This window comes from Poecilia reticulata, chromosome 21 (assembly GCF_904066995.2).
Source record: "Poecilia reticulata chromosome 21, P_reticulata-male-v2, whole genome shotgun sequence".
NCBI classification, from domain to species: Eukaryota; Metazoa; Chordata; class Actinopteri; order Cyprinodontiformes; family Poeciliidae; genus Poecilia; species Poecilia reticulata.
Window position 1 is genome coordinate 23618468 of NC_088850.1, and position 13941 is coordinate 23632408.

The window sequence follows — 13941 nt, forward strand, 5'->3', positions numbered from 1 at the left end:
TTTCATCCTTCCCAGTTATCACAAGTGCAACTTTAGTTTTTTGTCTTTTAAAAACTGTATAATAATTAAGAGGATTAGGCCACTGAAGAAAGTAATCCTGACGTTTTTGTCAGAATTCTGACTTAACCTGGGCGAGACCAGCTTCAGTCACCAAGGTGCGAGTTGTGGCGGAGGACTGCAACATTTCTGGAAGAACATGTTAGATTTAAGCCCGTTTTTCTGAGGGCGAGGGATCCCCCCAAAGCATTCTGCCGCCCCCTCAGAATGCTGCCCTGAGCCATTGCCCATGTCGGAAACCGCCACTGATCCTCAATAAAAAGACGTTGTTAGTTTGGTGTGAGATATGACGTACGCCATATATGTAGCGTAGCATCAGGGAATCTGTGATCGATCTCATGGTCTGCTGGAGAAATCTGTGGACGCGCATTCACCTGGATGAAAGCCTGGCTGTAGTGAGCCCTTCTGAACCTGGTTTGGTCTGGATACAGCCAGGATGATGACAGACAGCGTTATGCCAAACCTGGCTTTGTCTTTTATCTTGGGATTTGTAATGCAATTTTTGTGAAACAACCCTTAGGAGTTAATTGGGGGAAGGTGTTCCGTGCAGAGGCTGGTGCTAGCTGCCGAGGAGAAGGAGGAGTTTCATGCCTACGGTTTGTAGAGGACGTTCAGCTAAAAAGCTGCAGACCAACACAAAAACAGGAGGTTGTTTTTTTGATATATTACTTCTTAAAGAACAATCCAGACGATGGTTTTATTTGTTCTACAAGAAGTCATGTTTGAGTCGGTATTCATGTTTTTTTCCGGAAGCTGTAATTTCTCTTTTGTCTTCTGATCGGATTTCGGGTTTCATGCTGCCCGACATCAAACACAATGTGGGACAGAAGCGACTTTAAAGCCGGATTTGAAGCTAATAAAGCAGGTGAGAGGCTTGTAAGCATGTACTGTATTGATGCATGCTACCAACAGAAGAGCCCGGTGTTATGCCCAGAAAAGCCCCCTGCCCAAATTTGCATCCCGTCGCGGGAGCGCGCATCGCTCTAAGCTCTCGCATATTGACGAGGAAACGGATAAAAATATGACCGAAGAGGAAATTTTTAAGATATTTGTAACATTATCACGTTTCCTAACCATGTAATCCCTAATACGGTGGGTTTTATTTCGCAAATTATTTGAAATAAATACGGTTTTTACACTTTTATTGACACATATGAGTCGAACTTTTTTTCAGTCCGTGTCTGTTGTAAACGTTCTCCGCAAATGGTTTGAAATTCTCTGCTTTGTCTTTTGATATCATAATAGCTCAAAAGCATTACAACAGAGACCCATTATGTAGAACATTTTATATCATGCTTCACTTCTAGTCTGTTAATGTAGGAGGAAATGCAACTTAATTTATGAGCCTGAAAATATTGGCATCCGTCTTGTTGATATGAAACTTATAGCATTAGCTCAGAGAACAAGTGTAATTACGTAGAAGAGATTAAATCATTTCAACTCTTTATTTCCCCCAATTAGCACAGGGATGCATGTTTTGGCAATATAGATTTTGAGCCTGCCACAATATGCATCCCTTCTTTATTCCCCACAAATATTATCCTATCGATATAAAACATGTACCAGCAGTTCTTGGAACTACTCAGATTATGTAGAAAAAAATATTTCACTATTAACTCTTGAATTCTTTAAATTAGCACAGGGATGCATTTTTGGACAATATGGATTTCCAGCCTGCCAAAATATGCATCCCATATCTATTCCCCTCAAATATTATCCAATTGATTTAAAACTTATAACAGCAGTTCTTGGAGCTACTCTCATTATGTAGAAATAGTTATTTTACTTTTATCTCTTTATTTCTCAAAGTTGGCACAGGGGTCAACTTCGGTCATATTTTTATCCGTTTCCTCGTCAATATGCGAGAGCTTAGAGCGATGCGCGCTCCCGCGACAGGGGATGCAAATTTGGGCAGGGGGGCTTTTCTGGGCATAACACCTGTTGCTGGGATTTAAGGACGACGATGAAGTTAGCATCCGACTTACTGCTTCCGATTCGGCCCTTGACTGAAGAGCTATTCCGCTGCATTTGTTTAGGACCTTTAATCCGTTTAAATGCGAAATCTAAAACACTTGGGATGGTCAGATTTGAAGTGGTTTGTTTTATATCATTAAACGATTACAAAAATATTTGTTTTGATTTGTGAAACCTGTGTTGTTTTCATGAAATGATGAAGGGGTGAGCTCTGGCTCTCTGACATGAGGCGAACTTCATCTCCTGAACAGACTTATTTTACATTATGTGTGGATTCTATAAAACATGATGATATCCGCCTTAGGCACTCAAAGTTTGAATTCTGCTCTACAGATGCATCTAAAAACACTTTTTTTAGATGTATTTGTAAAATAATGTAAAAAAAAAATTGTCATTTCTGAATCTTTTATCTCAATAAAATATATTTGAAACAGAAATGCCAGGCTAGTCATTGGCACAGAATGAGTGACAGTGATAGGAAGAAACCCACACACACACAAAATGCCGCCCTGGGTTGTTGTCCATGTCGCCTATATCAGAAACCTCCACTGGTTTTAATCTTTATCCATCCTCTGTCCAACAAACCTGCTGGCCCTCCTACATGATCAGTTATTTTAAGGAGGTTACTCTCTCTGAACTAAGCTCCTGACCCTCTGTTTTCAGTTTCAGCCAGATAAAACTGGCATCATCACCAGTTCTATCGAGTAAATAATACCCCATAAAACTATTATTTGCTTTTGTTGCTAAAACATTATTCATAATGTTTACATGGTCATAGTGTTGAACATAAACCAAACTATGTTTACTCTGCAGCTAAAGCTGTTTTCCTTTCTCATCCTTAAAGATAAACTTGTCCCATAAGTACATCAATATGTTTTTTCTAGCAACTCTTCCAGTTGATGCAGCACCAGGGCCGAAGTGGGATTTATTTTTAACTGGTCTACTTAATAGCCTATTATTATAAAAATCATCTAATCTAACATGTTAAGTAAACTCTTTCTACCAATAACTGGATGACAAACATCTTCAGTCTGGTGCATTAGCCTCAAGTAGCCCTTTTTTGCAGGGACATCTATTTTTATTTTTTTTACAGAGACTTCATGATTCATTTTATTTGTTGTTTCTCTTGTTTTATTTATTTTGGATATTTAAAATGTCTATTGATCTCTGAGAGGGCTGCACAGTGGCGCAGTTGGTAGAGCTGTTGCCTTGCAGCAAGAAGGTTCTGGGTTCGATTCCTGGCCCCGGTCTTTCTGCATGGAGTTTGCATGTTCTCCCTGTGCATGGTGGGTTTTCTCTGGGTACTCTGGTTTCCTCCCACAGTCCAAAAACATGACTGTCAGGTTAATTGGCCTCTCCAAATTGCCCCTAGGTGTGAGTGTGTGTGCATGGCTGTGTGTCTCTGTTGCCCTACGACAGACTGGTGACCTGTCCAGGGTGAACCCACCTCTCGCACGGAACATTAGCTGGAGAGGCACCAGCAACCCTCCCGGCCCCACTAGGGACAAGGGTGTAAGAAAATGGATGGATGATCTCTGAGAATATGTTCTTGCATTATTACCATAAACTTGAAAATGGTCTCAAAATAGCAATATTATTGTTTATCACAATAACTTCTGGGACAATTTATCATCCAGCAAAATTTGTTATGTCAGGTCTACTACCAGCATGTTTGGTGTCCTTGTTTTCTGCAGCAGTGCAGTCAGAGATAGTACCACACAGTACAACAGTAAGAAAGCTTTCAGTACTGCACCAGTAGAAACTATTCAGTAGCTTCCTGAGGATCTTGTAGTGTTTAAGGGTCTAATGTGTTACTTCAAGGTCAGGTATTCAGTGATCTGTACTTCCAGGAACTTGAAACTTTGGTCTCTTTCCACTAATGCACAGTGACCAGTTAGCTTTTAATGTTGTTTCTGAATGAAGCTGGAGAACCCAGGGAAAACCTCTGTATTCACCAGAAGAACTCAACATTCCACCATGCAACTCTACAGAAAATCTTCTTATTTAACGAAATAACAATAATTGCTTATAATGCTTATTCAACCCATTTTTATGGGTTGAATAAGCATGTCAACCCATGGCAGAGACATATTTTTATGACAGCATAAATGCAAGTTGTATTTAACAAACTATTATTTGTACAGTCTGGACATCACATAATGTATAGCCCATTTTAAGTTAGCCCACCATTATATGTGTGTGAATCTCTGACCTTTTTGGTTTGAATTTTCAGGGCCTAGTTGTGGCTCTGGATGGTTTCCAGGACATGAATCAAACTGGCACAGCAATCTGCCTTACTCTGGAGGCAGGATCTGTGATGGACGACGACAAAGCTCTGTGTCTGACAGCGGTGACACAGGAATCGGTACCTACTGCTCTGACAGTTTGGAAGGTAGGATTTTCACAGATGTAAAAGCAGTAAGAGACTTTAAGCTAATACCTTAGGGTTTGAACATAGGAGTATAACTTTTTTCATGCAAATTCTTCTTCATGTTTGTAACAGCAGGATCACAAATGCAGTTTTAAAAACCTAATCTGTCAGAGGGTAATCTTTTCCTCGACCTAACTCAATATCAGAGCTTGCAATGCACATTGTTAACAGCTCAAGGTTTTTTATATCGTCATGCTCACTACACATTTATATTAACGTTCTTCAACTTGTCATCTAATTCAAGTTTTTTTGGTAAAAAAAAAAACGTTATGTTTTTTTGTGTCTACAGATGACTCCTGTTCCAGTGCAACTCCTCTGTCTTCCCTTCTTCTGTCACAGCATAACTTAAACCAGGAAGAGGATGGCGTCCCTTCAGCTCTTGCCATGTCATCTGCCTCGTCCTCACCAAGAATCCTTTTAAAAATGGCTTCTCCTTCCCACAGCCCCGGCTGCTGGAATATGTCTCGCCACATTAGTAAGCAAGCCACATCTTCTGTAGAAGCACCAAGCAGTTTGGACATGAAAGTGCATCAGCCCATCAGAAGGTCATCCTCTTTTACCAAGCTGTCATCAGGGGTTGATAAGAGTTCGACAAAGACATCCAGTTACTGTTACAGCCCAGGTGCTGAGGGCTCGCTGGATAGAGGTGTACTTCATGGTTATAGAAAGAAAAGACGGGATTCAAATATCAACCTTTACCTACCATTGTCTTCTACTATGAACTGCAGCAATTTTCTGCTGAGGTCTCCTGGTGCCGAGCCCAGCTATCGCTACAAACACAGTAATAGATCTACTGACTTGAAAACAGACCTGTCCCCTTCCTCGTCTCATTCTTCTCCAGTTAAATACAGCTTAAGCTGCTCCAGTTTTCATGAGACGAAAGATTCTGGGAAAGGTCAGCAAATATGTGGTCTTCATTCATCCAGCTGGGGTGACTGGCCGGTGGCTGAAAACCCTGACAGAGGCATGCCCATTCGGCCAGCTGTTCGAACCCAGATGTGGCTGACTGAGCAGATGGAGTACCGACCCAAACTGGAGAGTGGAAATGAACCTGGCCAGGCCAGTTCACCAGGGACAGAAGACTATGGCGTAAACGGCCTCACGTTGTCTCATCAGGAATCGGGACTTAACCAGGTAAGAGGAGAGTTATGTTACTGCTGTAATAAAAGAAATGGTAAGAAATGGACTCTCCTGGGAAGTCACAATGATGTGATATGTTTCTGTTAATTTGTTGCAAGTTTTTGCAAGCCTTTCTGTTTGACCACTCTGTTATGTCCAGCATACTTTTCTTTATCTTTAGGCCCTCCAGCAAAGCAGGCTAAATTGGAGCCTTCTCCTCAACTTTTTCCCTCTCTATGACTGTTCAGCTTCAATGCTGAAACATAAAAGTAGCATGTAATCACAGCTCTATTGAACTATTGTGGTGATGTTATATTTCTCTACCCTTTGACATTAATAATGTGTGAAATGTGACTCTGTAGTAGATCTCGGTGCAGACTGTCCTGTGTTTTTTCAGGTGAAGAATCCAAAGGTTGCTCTGCTCTCTAGTCTTTGGGGAGAATGCAAATGGACATTCTCTTGGATCTTCAGTAAGACCTTGGAAATTTAATTGTTTGTGCTGCTCAAAGTGGCTGCATGTTGTAGTTACTTTCATTTACTGTTACTTTCATCGAGGTCTTTCCTTTGTCAAACTTTCATTTATGCCTTTCAGGGGGGAAATCGCTTTTTTGGACAACAGTTCCTTCTTGTTTTAGATGGTGTGTAGTTGGATTGATTTTTGGCAGTACTTTTCATACTTTGCTATTTTGTTATGATGGGTAGCCATAGAACAGGGTGGTTTGGAAAAGCTGCACAACTGAAATTTGAAATCCCAGGGGAGTTGAAAAGGAGGTCTTGTGAATGCAGAGCAGAAACCAAGAAGAAAGAGAGGGAGGACGTTCAAACCATTTCTTTCAACATGAGATCATTAGCTAACAAGTTGGATGAACTTCAAGTCCTGTATTTCACTGACACATGGCTGTATATTCTGTTGTATCAAGTCCTTCTCTGTGGCCTGTTCTTTGTTGTATTCTTGATACTCCTTGCACTCCAGTGCTCCAAGAGGCTGTAAGTGTAGCCCTCATGGCTGAATTAGAGTAATTATGATGTCTAGTTGTTCAGAAAAAGTCCACCATGAAAATAGATTTTTTATTATTATTATCCCTGAGACCAGATCAGTTGTCTTCATCATCCGTTCTGTATAAAATAAAAATACATATTAGTATGACCATAGCAGATTGCTTTGCTAGCAAAAGTTTCCGGGTGAGAGATTCACTCTGACCATCCAATCAGTGGACTGAAAACATCTGACATCACTGTAGGCTTTCGAGCAGGTGTTGCGAAACTGTTAATCAGGAATCTGAAAGTTTATTGGTCAAAAGAACCGTTCTGCTGCAAAATCATTTACTGGTTGGTTAAGAACAGAATATTTTACAAAAATGCATTTGAAAGAATTAGATGACTTCTATTGGTGATTTATATTTGTGTTAATGGAAATGTTGAATTTTAACTGAGAATCATCAGTTAAAATTTCTACATTATTCTCTACTGGAATAAAGGAAAAATATGACCCAACACACATTGAGCATTATGCCGTGTTTTTTCCCACATGTCTAACTCTAAAATCCTCTAATGTATCCTTTTTTTCTGCTTTTTCTTATTAAGTTATCTTTTTATTTATAGTGTTTGTTAATTTTCTGAGCATGATACAATGTAGCTGACCGCTCTACCAACATGTTTCATATGTTTGTGTGCTAACAGACGCTAATGGAAACTTCCATTCCTGCTAACACTCTGCTGAAGGTTAAGGAGAAACTGCTGAGGGAAAGAGAACTGGAGATACAAAGGTAATGCAGAACCCACTGAAGTCTCCTCTGGCACACAGCTTTCATCTAACGCACTTCACCTTATTTTTACCTATATATATATATATATATATATATATATATATATATATATATATATATATATATATATATATATATATATATATATATATATATATATAAATACTGACAAACCTTATGTGTTGTTTCAGTACATTCAGTGCTCAGTTTTAACATTTCCTTGCAGTACTGTCTATAACAGGCCTGTTCCCCCAACTTGGTGAAGCATAACTATTATTATTATATTATTGTTATGATGTTGTCAAAAAATTGTAATCTAAAACTTTACAATTAAAACAGAACCATTGATGATAATCTGTTGCTGAAACAAAATGATTTTGTGTTTCAGCCAAAAGCAACAAATCATGCAGCTGCATGTGTGGATCAGAGAGAACGAGCACAGAGCCCAGCAGGTCCTGGGCAGCCAGAGAGGACAGTTTCATACCTCCATAATCCCAAATACTGAGGTGAGATACGGTGAAGAATTCAAAGTTAGATACGTGATTACAAAACTCACAAACAATTCTTGTTATTTAGGAGTCAGCAATGACAACATCCTGCAAGCTGCAGTCTGATAGGCAATGTTGTGATGAAGAACTTAGTAAGAAATTAGCAGCCGCCGAGCTTGAAGTGCTCCATCTGAACCTGTTTTTTAAGCAGGTCACTCTAAAATATACAGAGGAGATCAGAAAACTGGAAGAGAAGGTATGATTCACAATTTATGTCTTTTTTTTTACTTTCAGTTTGACTTGTGTTTGTCTCTGCAACCTGACTGATCTATCAATGTAATTTGTGAACAGATGAAGACAAGGGATCGTTACATTACCAGTCTGAAGAAGAAATACCAGAGAGAGAGTGAGCAGAACCAAGACAAACAGCAACGCATTGAGATACTGGAAAAATACCTCTCTGATCTCCCCACATTAAATGAAGTTCAAGTCCAGTCCAAACAGGTATAAACATACACACACACACACACACACAAACAGCATTTCCCCTCATGGGGATGAGAATTTGTCCACATAAGAAGTGGTGGTCCCCACAACCCCACAACACACACAGAAATGGGTTCCCTTAAGGATATAAAAACTTGGTTCACACACACGCACCCCCCCACACACACACACACACACACACACACACAGCCAATCTGGAGCTACTTCATAAGAGAAGTGCTTTGAGACATTAGTTGTAAATTGGCACAACTAATGTCAATTAGTTAGGTTTGACCTCAATCAAACCTAACTAATTTGACTTCATCTGACCTCAATAAATGAATTTATTGAGGTCAGATGGCAACCACAACACACAGCTGCCTACCAGAACATCTATATTTAATATGTCTAAATATAGATGTTTAGACTTAAAGAGACTCTTGTAGATCTTTATATCTAGCTTTACTGACGCTGCCTCTTAGCATGTACATGTATATAATGGTGCACCAAGCTCATGAGTCCCTGTGGACATGCACCAACACATTGGTTCCTATCCACATACTCCCAGTACATAAACCTTAGGTAACTAACCTCTGTTTATATGCTCAGCAGGAGAAGTTAGAGGAAAAAAACAGGCATCTTGAGAATACAGTGTTCCAGTTACAGAAGAGCATAGAGGATGGATGTGCATTGATTAAGAAGAAAGATGTCATGATTGAGATGCAGGCCAAGACAGAGGATGAGATGATGACATCTGTACAAAGGTATGGTGTGAGATCATAGTTCCTGTTTTATTTTGTATTTGCTTATCTTGCTGTCTCACTTTGTTTATTGTTGTTTTTTGTTTGTTTTTTCTTATTGGACAGGTTGCGTAAGAAAGTGCAGCAGTGTCTGGATGACGGGGCCAGGCTGCCGGTGCAAGATCTAAAAAACCTTTTGGGAGAAAATTCTCAGCTCCTGCAGCAGCAAGATAACAGCAACATGGTAGCATCACATACAACTGAATAGAAACGCTTTCGCTAAATTCAAAAATATATTAATCCACCACCTTCCCCAGGTATTAAGGATACAGAAGGATGAAATTGAGAGACTAACTTCACAACTAATGGTAGGGATATTTAAAATATGCATGTTAGATTCATTTATTACTATTACTCATAACATTCTGACTGTTTTTATGATATACCACAGCTCTCCCTTTTTCCCTAAACCTGATAAGTTTGGGATTTCTCTCAACCTCAGAAGTCTGCTGGGGAATCTGATGCCAAGCCAGCAAGGTCTTAGTTTGAATGTTATGAAGTGAGGTTGTGGTTTATAGTGTGTCCTGTGAACCCAGTTCAGAATTAGTGAATTTCTACGTTAAAATAGAGTTTCTAAGATGTTGTAAGGGCTCATGTGAATGCTATTTTATAACCGTTTCAACTACAAAAGACCAGCAGAATTAGTTGGTTTGGTGATCTTCCTGTATGAAACAGAACATCCAGCTTATTTGTCCCAAAAGTTCTCATTTGTTTGTATTTTCTTTTTTGATAGGCCACTAGTGGAAGACTGCTAAAAAAAAGAGATGCTGCTCATCCACCAGTGGCTTGTTCTCTGCAAAAGGAGGAGAACTTGGTCAGCATGCTTGGAACATTCTCACAGGTATCACTCTCTGGAATGTCAAACTCTTTGCGTTTGGGTATTGGTCAGTGTAAGAAACTTTAGCTTAGCTTAGCTTGTAGTCAAACAAGCCAAACCACAGAGACAAGTTTTATGTTCAAAATCATTTCAAAGCTGCTTGACTTAGTTTAGAAAGAGTCTAGAAATTCCAACCTGACCCAGTCCAACCCATAGACATTGTGTCTGAGGCAGAGCCAACTAACCTCTGCTGGTTATATTATTGAAAATATGCCACAGTAGCCCAAGTCCGACCGGGCCATGACCCGGCCTGAGTTCTGAGTCTGGCTCAGGCTGTAACTCTATACTCTAGTCTACACTGTTCAATCCTTTTTCAAGTGGATTCCCAAGACATGTTTACACACTCAGGACATGCACATGGTCACCGCCAGCATTCTGGGTTTGTTGAGACAAAATAGCTTAATTTTTTCTAAAGACTCAGAACCAAGACTAAAAAGTCACACGCTTGCCTAAGTTCCCATAAATGACGGGGAGAACGGTAAACCAACTGTCCACTGTTGGTCTACTGCTCAGGGAGGACAGAATCGAAACGTGATCTTCAGTATGGGTATACTTAAGAGTGAGGGGTTCCTCCTTCTAACTGACAAAGTCAAAAGGTGAATCATTCTTTTACAAATGAATCCACTGGGACTGAATGCAGTACAGTGTAGACTAAACTGATAACTGATGTGCTTATTCTATAAAGTAGAAATTAGCACAAATATATCCAACAAACAGTGGATCAGGATAACTGATTTGATGATACACCATGGATAAACAGTTAATGCAGCAAAATAGGAAACAGGAATGTGGCACAACCTGATAGTTTCATAATTGGGAAAATATGTATTTTTTTATTTAGGACAATTGAACCTTAAGTAATTAAACTCTGCATTAAACATTTTTCTTGTAGAGTTGCTGTTTCAGTGATCATTGGGTGAGAGGCAGATTACACCGTAAAGGGCAGTTTACTAAAACAAATAAAATCAGATCATTTTTCTTTTTTTTTTTAAATTATATTTCCTCTTATCTGATTTTGTTTTGTTTTGTTCATAAACAATCTATTTTATAAAAAATGGCTGAGCTGTTGATTACTACTTGAGTTCTATTGTTCAGCTCAGATGTTCTGTTATCAGGTCAGAGTTGGCTGCTGGAAGTAAACAGGTCAACATTACAAGGTAGTTTGCAGCCATGTCCGTTTTTCTTTTCAAATGTGATCAGTGCAGTTGTCTGCACCCATATTGCTATGGACAATGAAGCTGTGTATGTAAATAGAAAGCATTTACATTCTATTTATGTATAAGCCATGTGATAAATTTAGTGACCTGCTGGCTCAAGCCTGGACTTTTTTATAGTCACAAAGCAGGTCAGGGTAGAACCTGCAGGCCGGCGCTGTGGGTGATGGTAGGCGCAGTACTCCACTGTAACCTGAAGGGGGCAGTGGCTCCCAATACTCTTTATGCAAACCACCAGAGTGCAGAGGAGAACTCTCCACTGGGGAAGTCGCTTTTAGTTCCCTCTTTTCAGCGTGGTTATCATGAAGTCATATGATTATCATCTGGCTCATTAAACACCGACATTCATGAGATGCTTTGCAACGACCATTTGTGGTTGGATGTGATTGGGCAAAATCTAAGGTGGGACCTTCTGCACAAACCTTTAGGTTCAGCTGTTATTTATCAAGGAAAATTTCTGTTGTGCGTAGTCATGGTTTCATAAATCAGATTTTATGTATTTATTTATTTTGCTGTACAGGGGGTGGCAGTCTGCCAAACATGTTCTCTGTTGTCATTGACCCGGTTATGCTCACATTGAAACATTAACATTTTATTCTCTCTGTTAACCAGGACAAAGACAAGTTGGTGCATCTGTCATCTGCAGGAAGCATGTCAGAAGTGGACGAGCTTTTGAAAGAGATGTCTTTGTGTCTGCTTGACCTGCGAGGTTTCTGCAGCATCCTGGCCCAAAGAGCGCAGGGAAAAGAGCCCAACCTCTCTCTGCTTCTGGGAATGAAATGTAATGCGCTAAACACAAACACTTCAACGTCACATCTTCATATGGTTAATCAGAGTAAGAGCTTAATATATGCCAGAGAAATACAGCAGGAGAGCAGGAACAGCAGTGAGCAGAGCTTTTGACAGTTTATGTAGAAAGGAAGGAAGAAATGTTGAAGAGTGAAGTACATGGTTGACATGTTTGAATCATATTTCATTCATGTAAAATGAACAAACAGTATTTTCTATTTCTCTGAATGTAGAGGGTATGGATGTGTTACTGAGATGGTGACCAAATGTCCTCTGCTACTCTGTTGTGTCCGTCCAGCATTCAGCGTCTCAGCAGAGGAACAGGAGCACCAGCTGGCTGAAGGAGAAGAGGAACCGAGCTCTAAGCTGCTCCAAGTCGGCCTGCTGAAGAGAGGAATAGATGATCTGAGGAGAACTGTAGCAGAATACTGTCCTCAGTATGTGGCTCCAGGCTGTGCCACGCAGTGAATTCTTAAACATTTCATTTATCGAATCTCTAACACTATACAACGAGGATGTTTGGAAAATGAATCCTATCTGTCACAGCTCTGAAAGGTTTGAACATGTTTGAAGTTTTGTAACAACTGTTGCCTCTAATCCACTTCAGCACTGGATGCGAGCAGAGCAGCACCGTCCATCACTCTACTCCTCTGACAAATAGGATTTTATGCTGATAATAAAATGTTGAGGATGGTGACACTAACTTTGCTTGGAAATTAGGATATTACATAAGGTCATATCAGAATAAATTCAAAGTTCAAGCAGAACTTTGTGCCTGTTGATACTATGGACAGTAATGTTGTAACCACACTTAGTTTGCGATGTGCTGTCCTTCCTGCTGCAGAGCATGGCTCACTGTGGAAGATCTGCTGCAGGTTAGTAACAGCAGTGGGTCGATCTGGGCTCAGACTCGGTCTTGGTGCTGCTCACCACACGGCCCACTTCACTAAGCTGTTTTTTATAAAATAAACCATCAAACATCTTAATTTACATTAAAATATTTACTGAAATTTTGTGTGTGTGCCTTTTTCAGGGGTTTTTAGCTTCCGTTTGTCTTTTTTTTCCCCCAACTTCAAAATGCTTTTCTATGAAATAGAATTAAAAAATAACAATCAAAAAAGAAAAGCCCAAATATTAATAAAACAGAAATAAGTCGTTTATTTATATAGCACATCTCATCAAAAACATTACACTGAAAACAGAAGTAATAAAAAGTAGTAATCTAGACTAGAAGTTAAAGGAAATAGCTGAAACTTGGTGTTTCAGCTATTTTGTCTTCTGGACATTTGTTCTAGATGAGAGGAGCGTAGAAACTGAATGAGAGGACTTGAGTCAGAAGACCTGAGAGGTCTGGAAGGTTGATAAAGCAGATCTTAATTATATTTTGGTGCATCTTGAAGCTAAAACTAACGAGTATCTTATCATTATTCTGTGAGGCCTTCAGAACTGGATGATGAGCTTCAGTTTCCTGGATTTGGTGAAAACATGAGCAGGACCGTTCCAGAACAGCTGACGTTTCAGACTGATCTATCGATGTGACTAAAGCTAAAGGCATGCAGGAAAACAAAATAGACAACAGATATAAAATAACTTCATGATCAACTGATGGCTCTTAAACCTTGTGCAGCTTTAGACAGCTGTGTAGCAGTCTGGTTCTACTGCATTTAATAACTCAGTGCTGGCTGTCAGAAGTTTAAAAACATCACAGAGGAGAGTCCGACAGTATTCAGAGAATAAGTTACATTAAAATACTGAAAGACATTCATGTTGTTTTCCAAAAACACATGCAGTATTTATCAGTGTTCTGCACCATTCTACACCAACATTAAATCATTAGAATTTTTAAATTTGACAAATGTAATTAGATTTTTTTTAATAATTCAGTTGAACTGCAGTTTAAAAGTATGGTCTAATAGTCATCGGTTAATTTTAAGCGCATT

General features: G+C 39.5%; 1 protein-coding gene across 2 annotated transcripts; it reads left to right on the forward strand.

Annotated features, from left to right (window-relative positions):
- Positions 1-723: 723 nt before the first annotated feature.
- On the forward strand, positions 724-13555 carry cep85l (centrosomal protein 85L). Of its 2 annotated transcripts, none has more exons than XM_081602272.1 (13): positions 724-922; positions 4265-4423; positions 4752-5596; positions 7262-7347; positions 7736-7853; positions 7924-8091; positions 8187-8339; positions 8931-9085; positions 9188-9305; positions 9379-9429; positions 9855-9962; positions 11825-11993; positions 12300-13555. In XM_081602272.1, exons 1-13 carry the CDS (start codon positions 874-876, stop codon positions 12467-12469), a joined length of 2349 nt encoding a protein of 782 aa, XP_081458398.1. In that variant the 5' UTR covers positions 724-873; the 3' UTR covers positions 12470-13555. The 2 variants fall into 2 exon arrangements, with proteins under 2 accessions (XP_081458398.1, XP_081458399.1); XM_081602273.1 differs by having other exon boundaries at positions 8934-9085.
- Positions 13556-13941: the final 386 nt, after the last annotated feature.

What these genes read in the sequence shown, in the direction of transcription:
- cep85l (XM_081602272.1), top strand. Translation starts at nt 874, where the DNA reads ATGTGGGACAGAAGCGACTTTAAAGCCGGATTTGAAGCTAATAAAGCA. An exon ending in ATGATGACATCTGTACAAAG is followed by an intron (nt 9,086 to 9,187) that starts GTATGGTGTGAG and finishes CTTATTGGACAG; the next exon opens with GTTGCGTAAGAAAGTGCAGC. An exon ending in TGCTTGGAACATTCTCACAG is followed by an intron (nt 9,963 to 11,824) that starts GTATCACTCTCT and finishes TCTGTTAACCAG; the next exon opens with GACAAAGACAAGTTGGTGCA.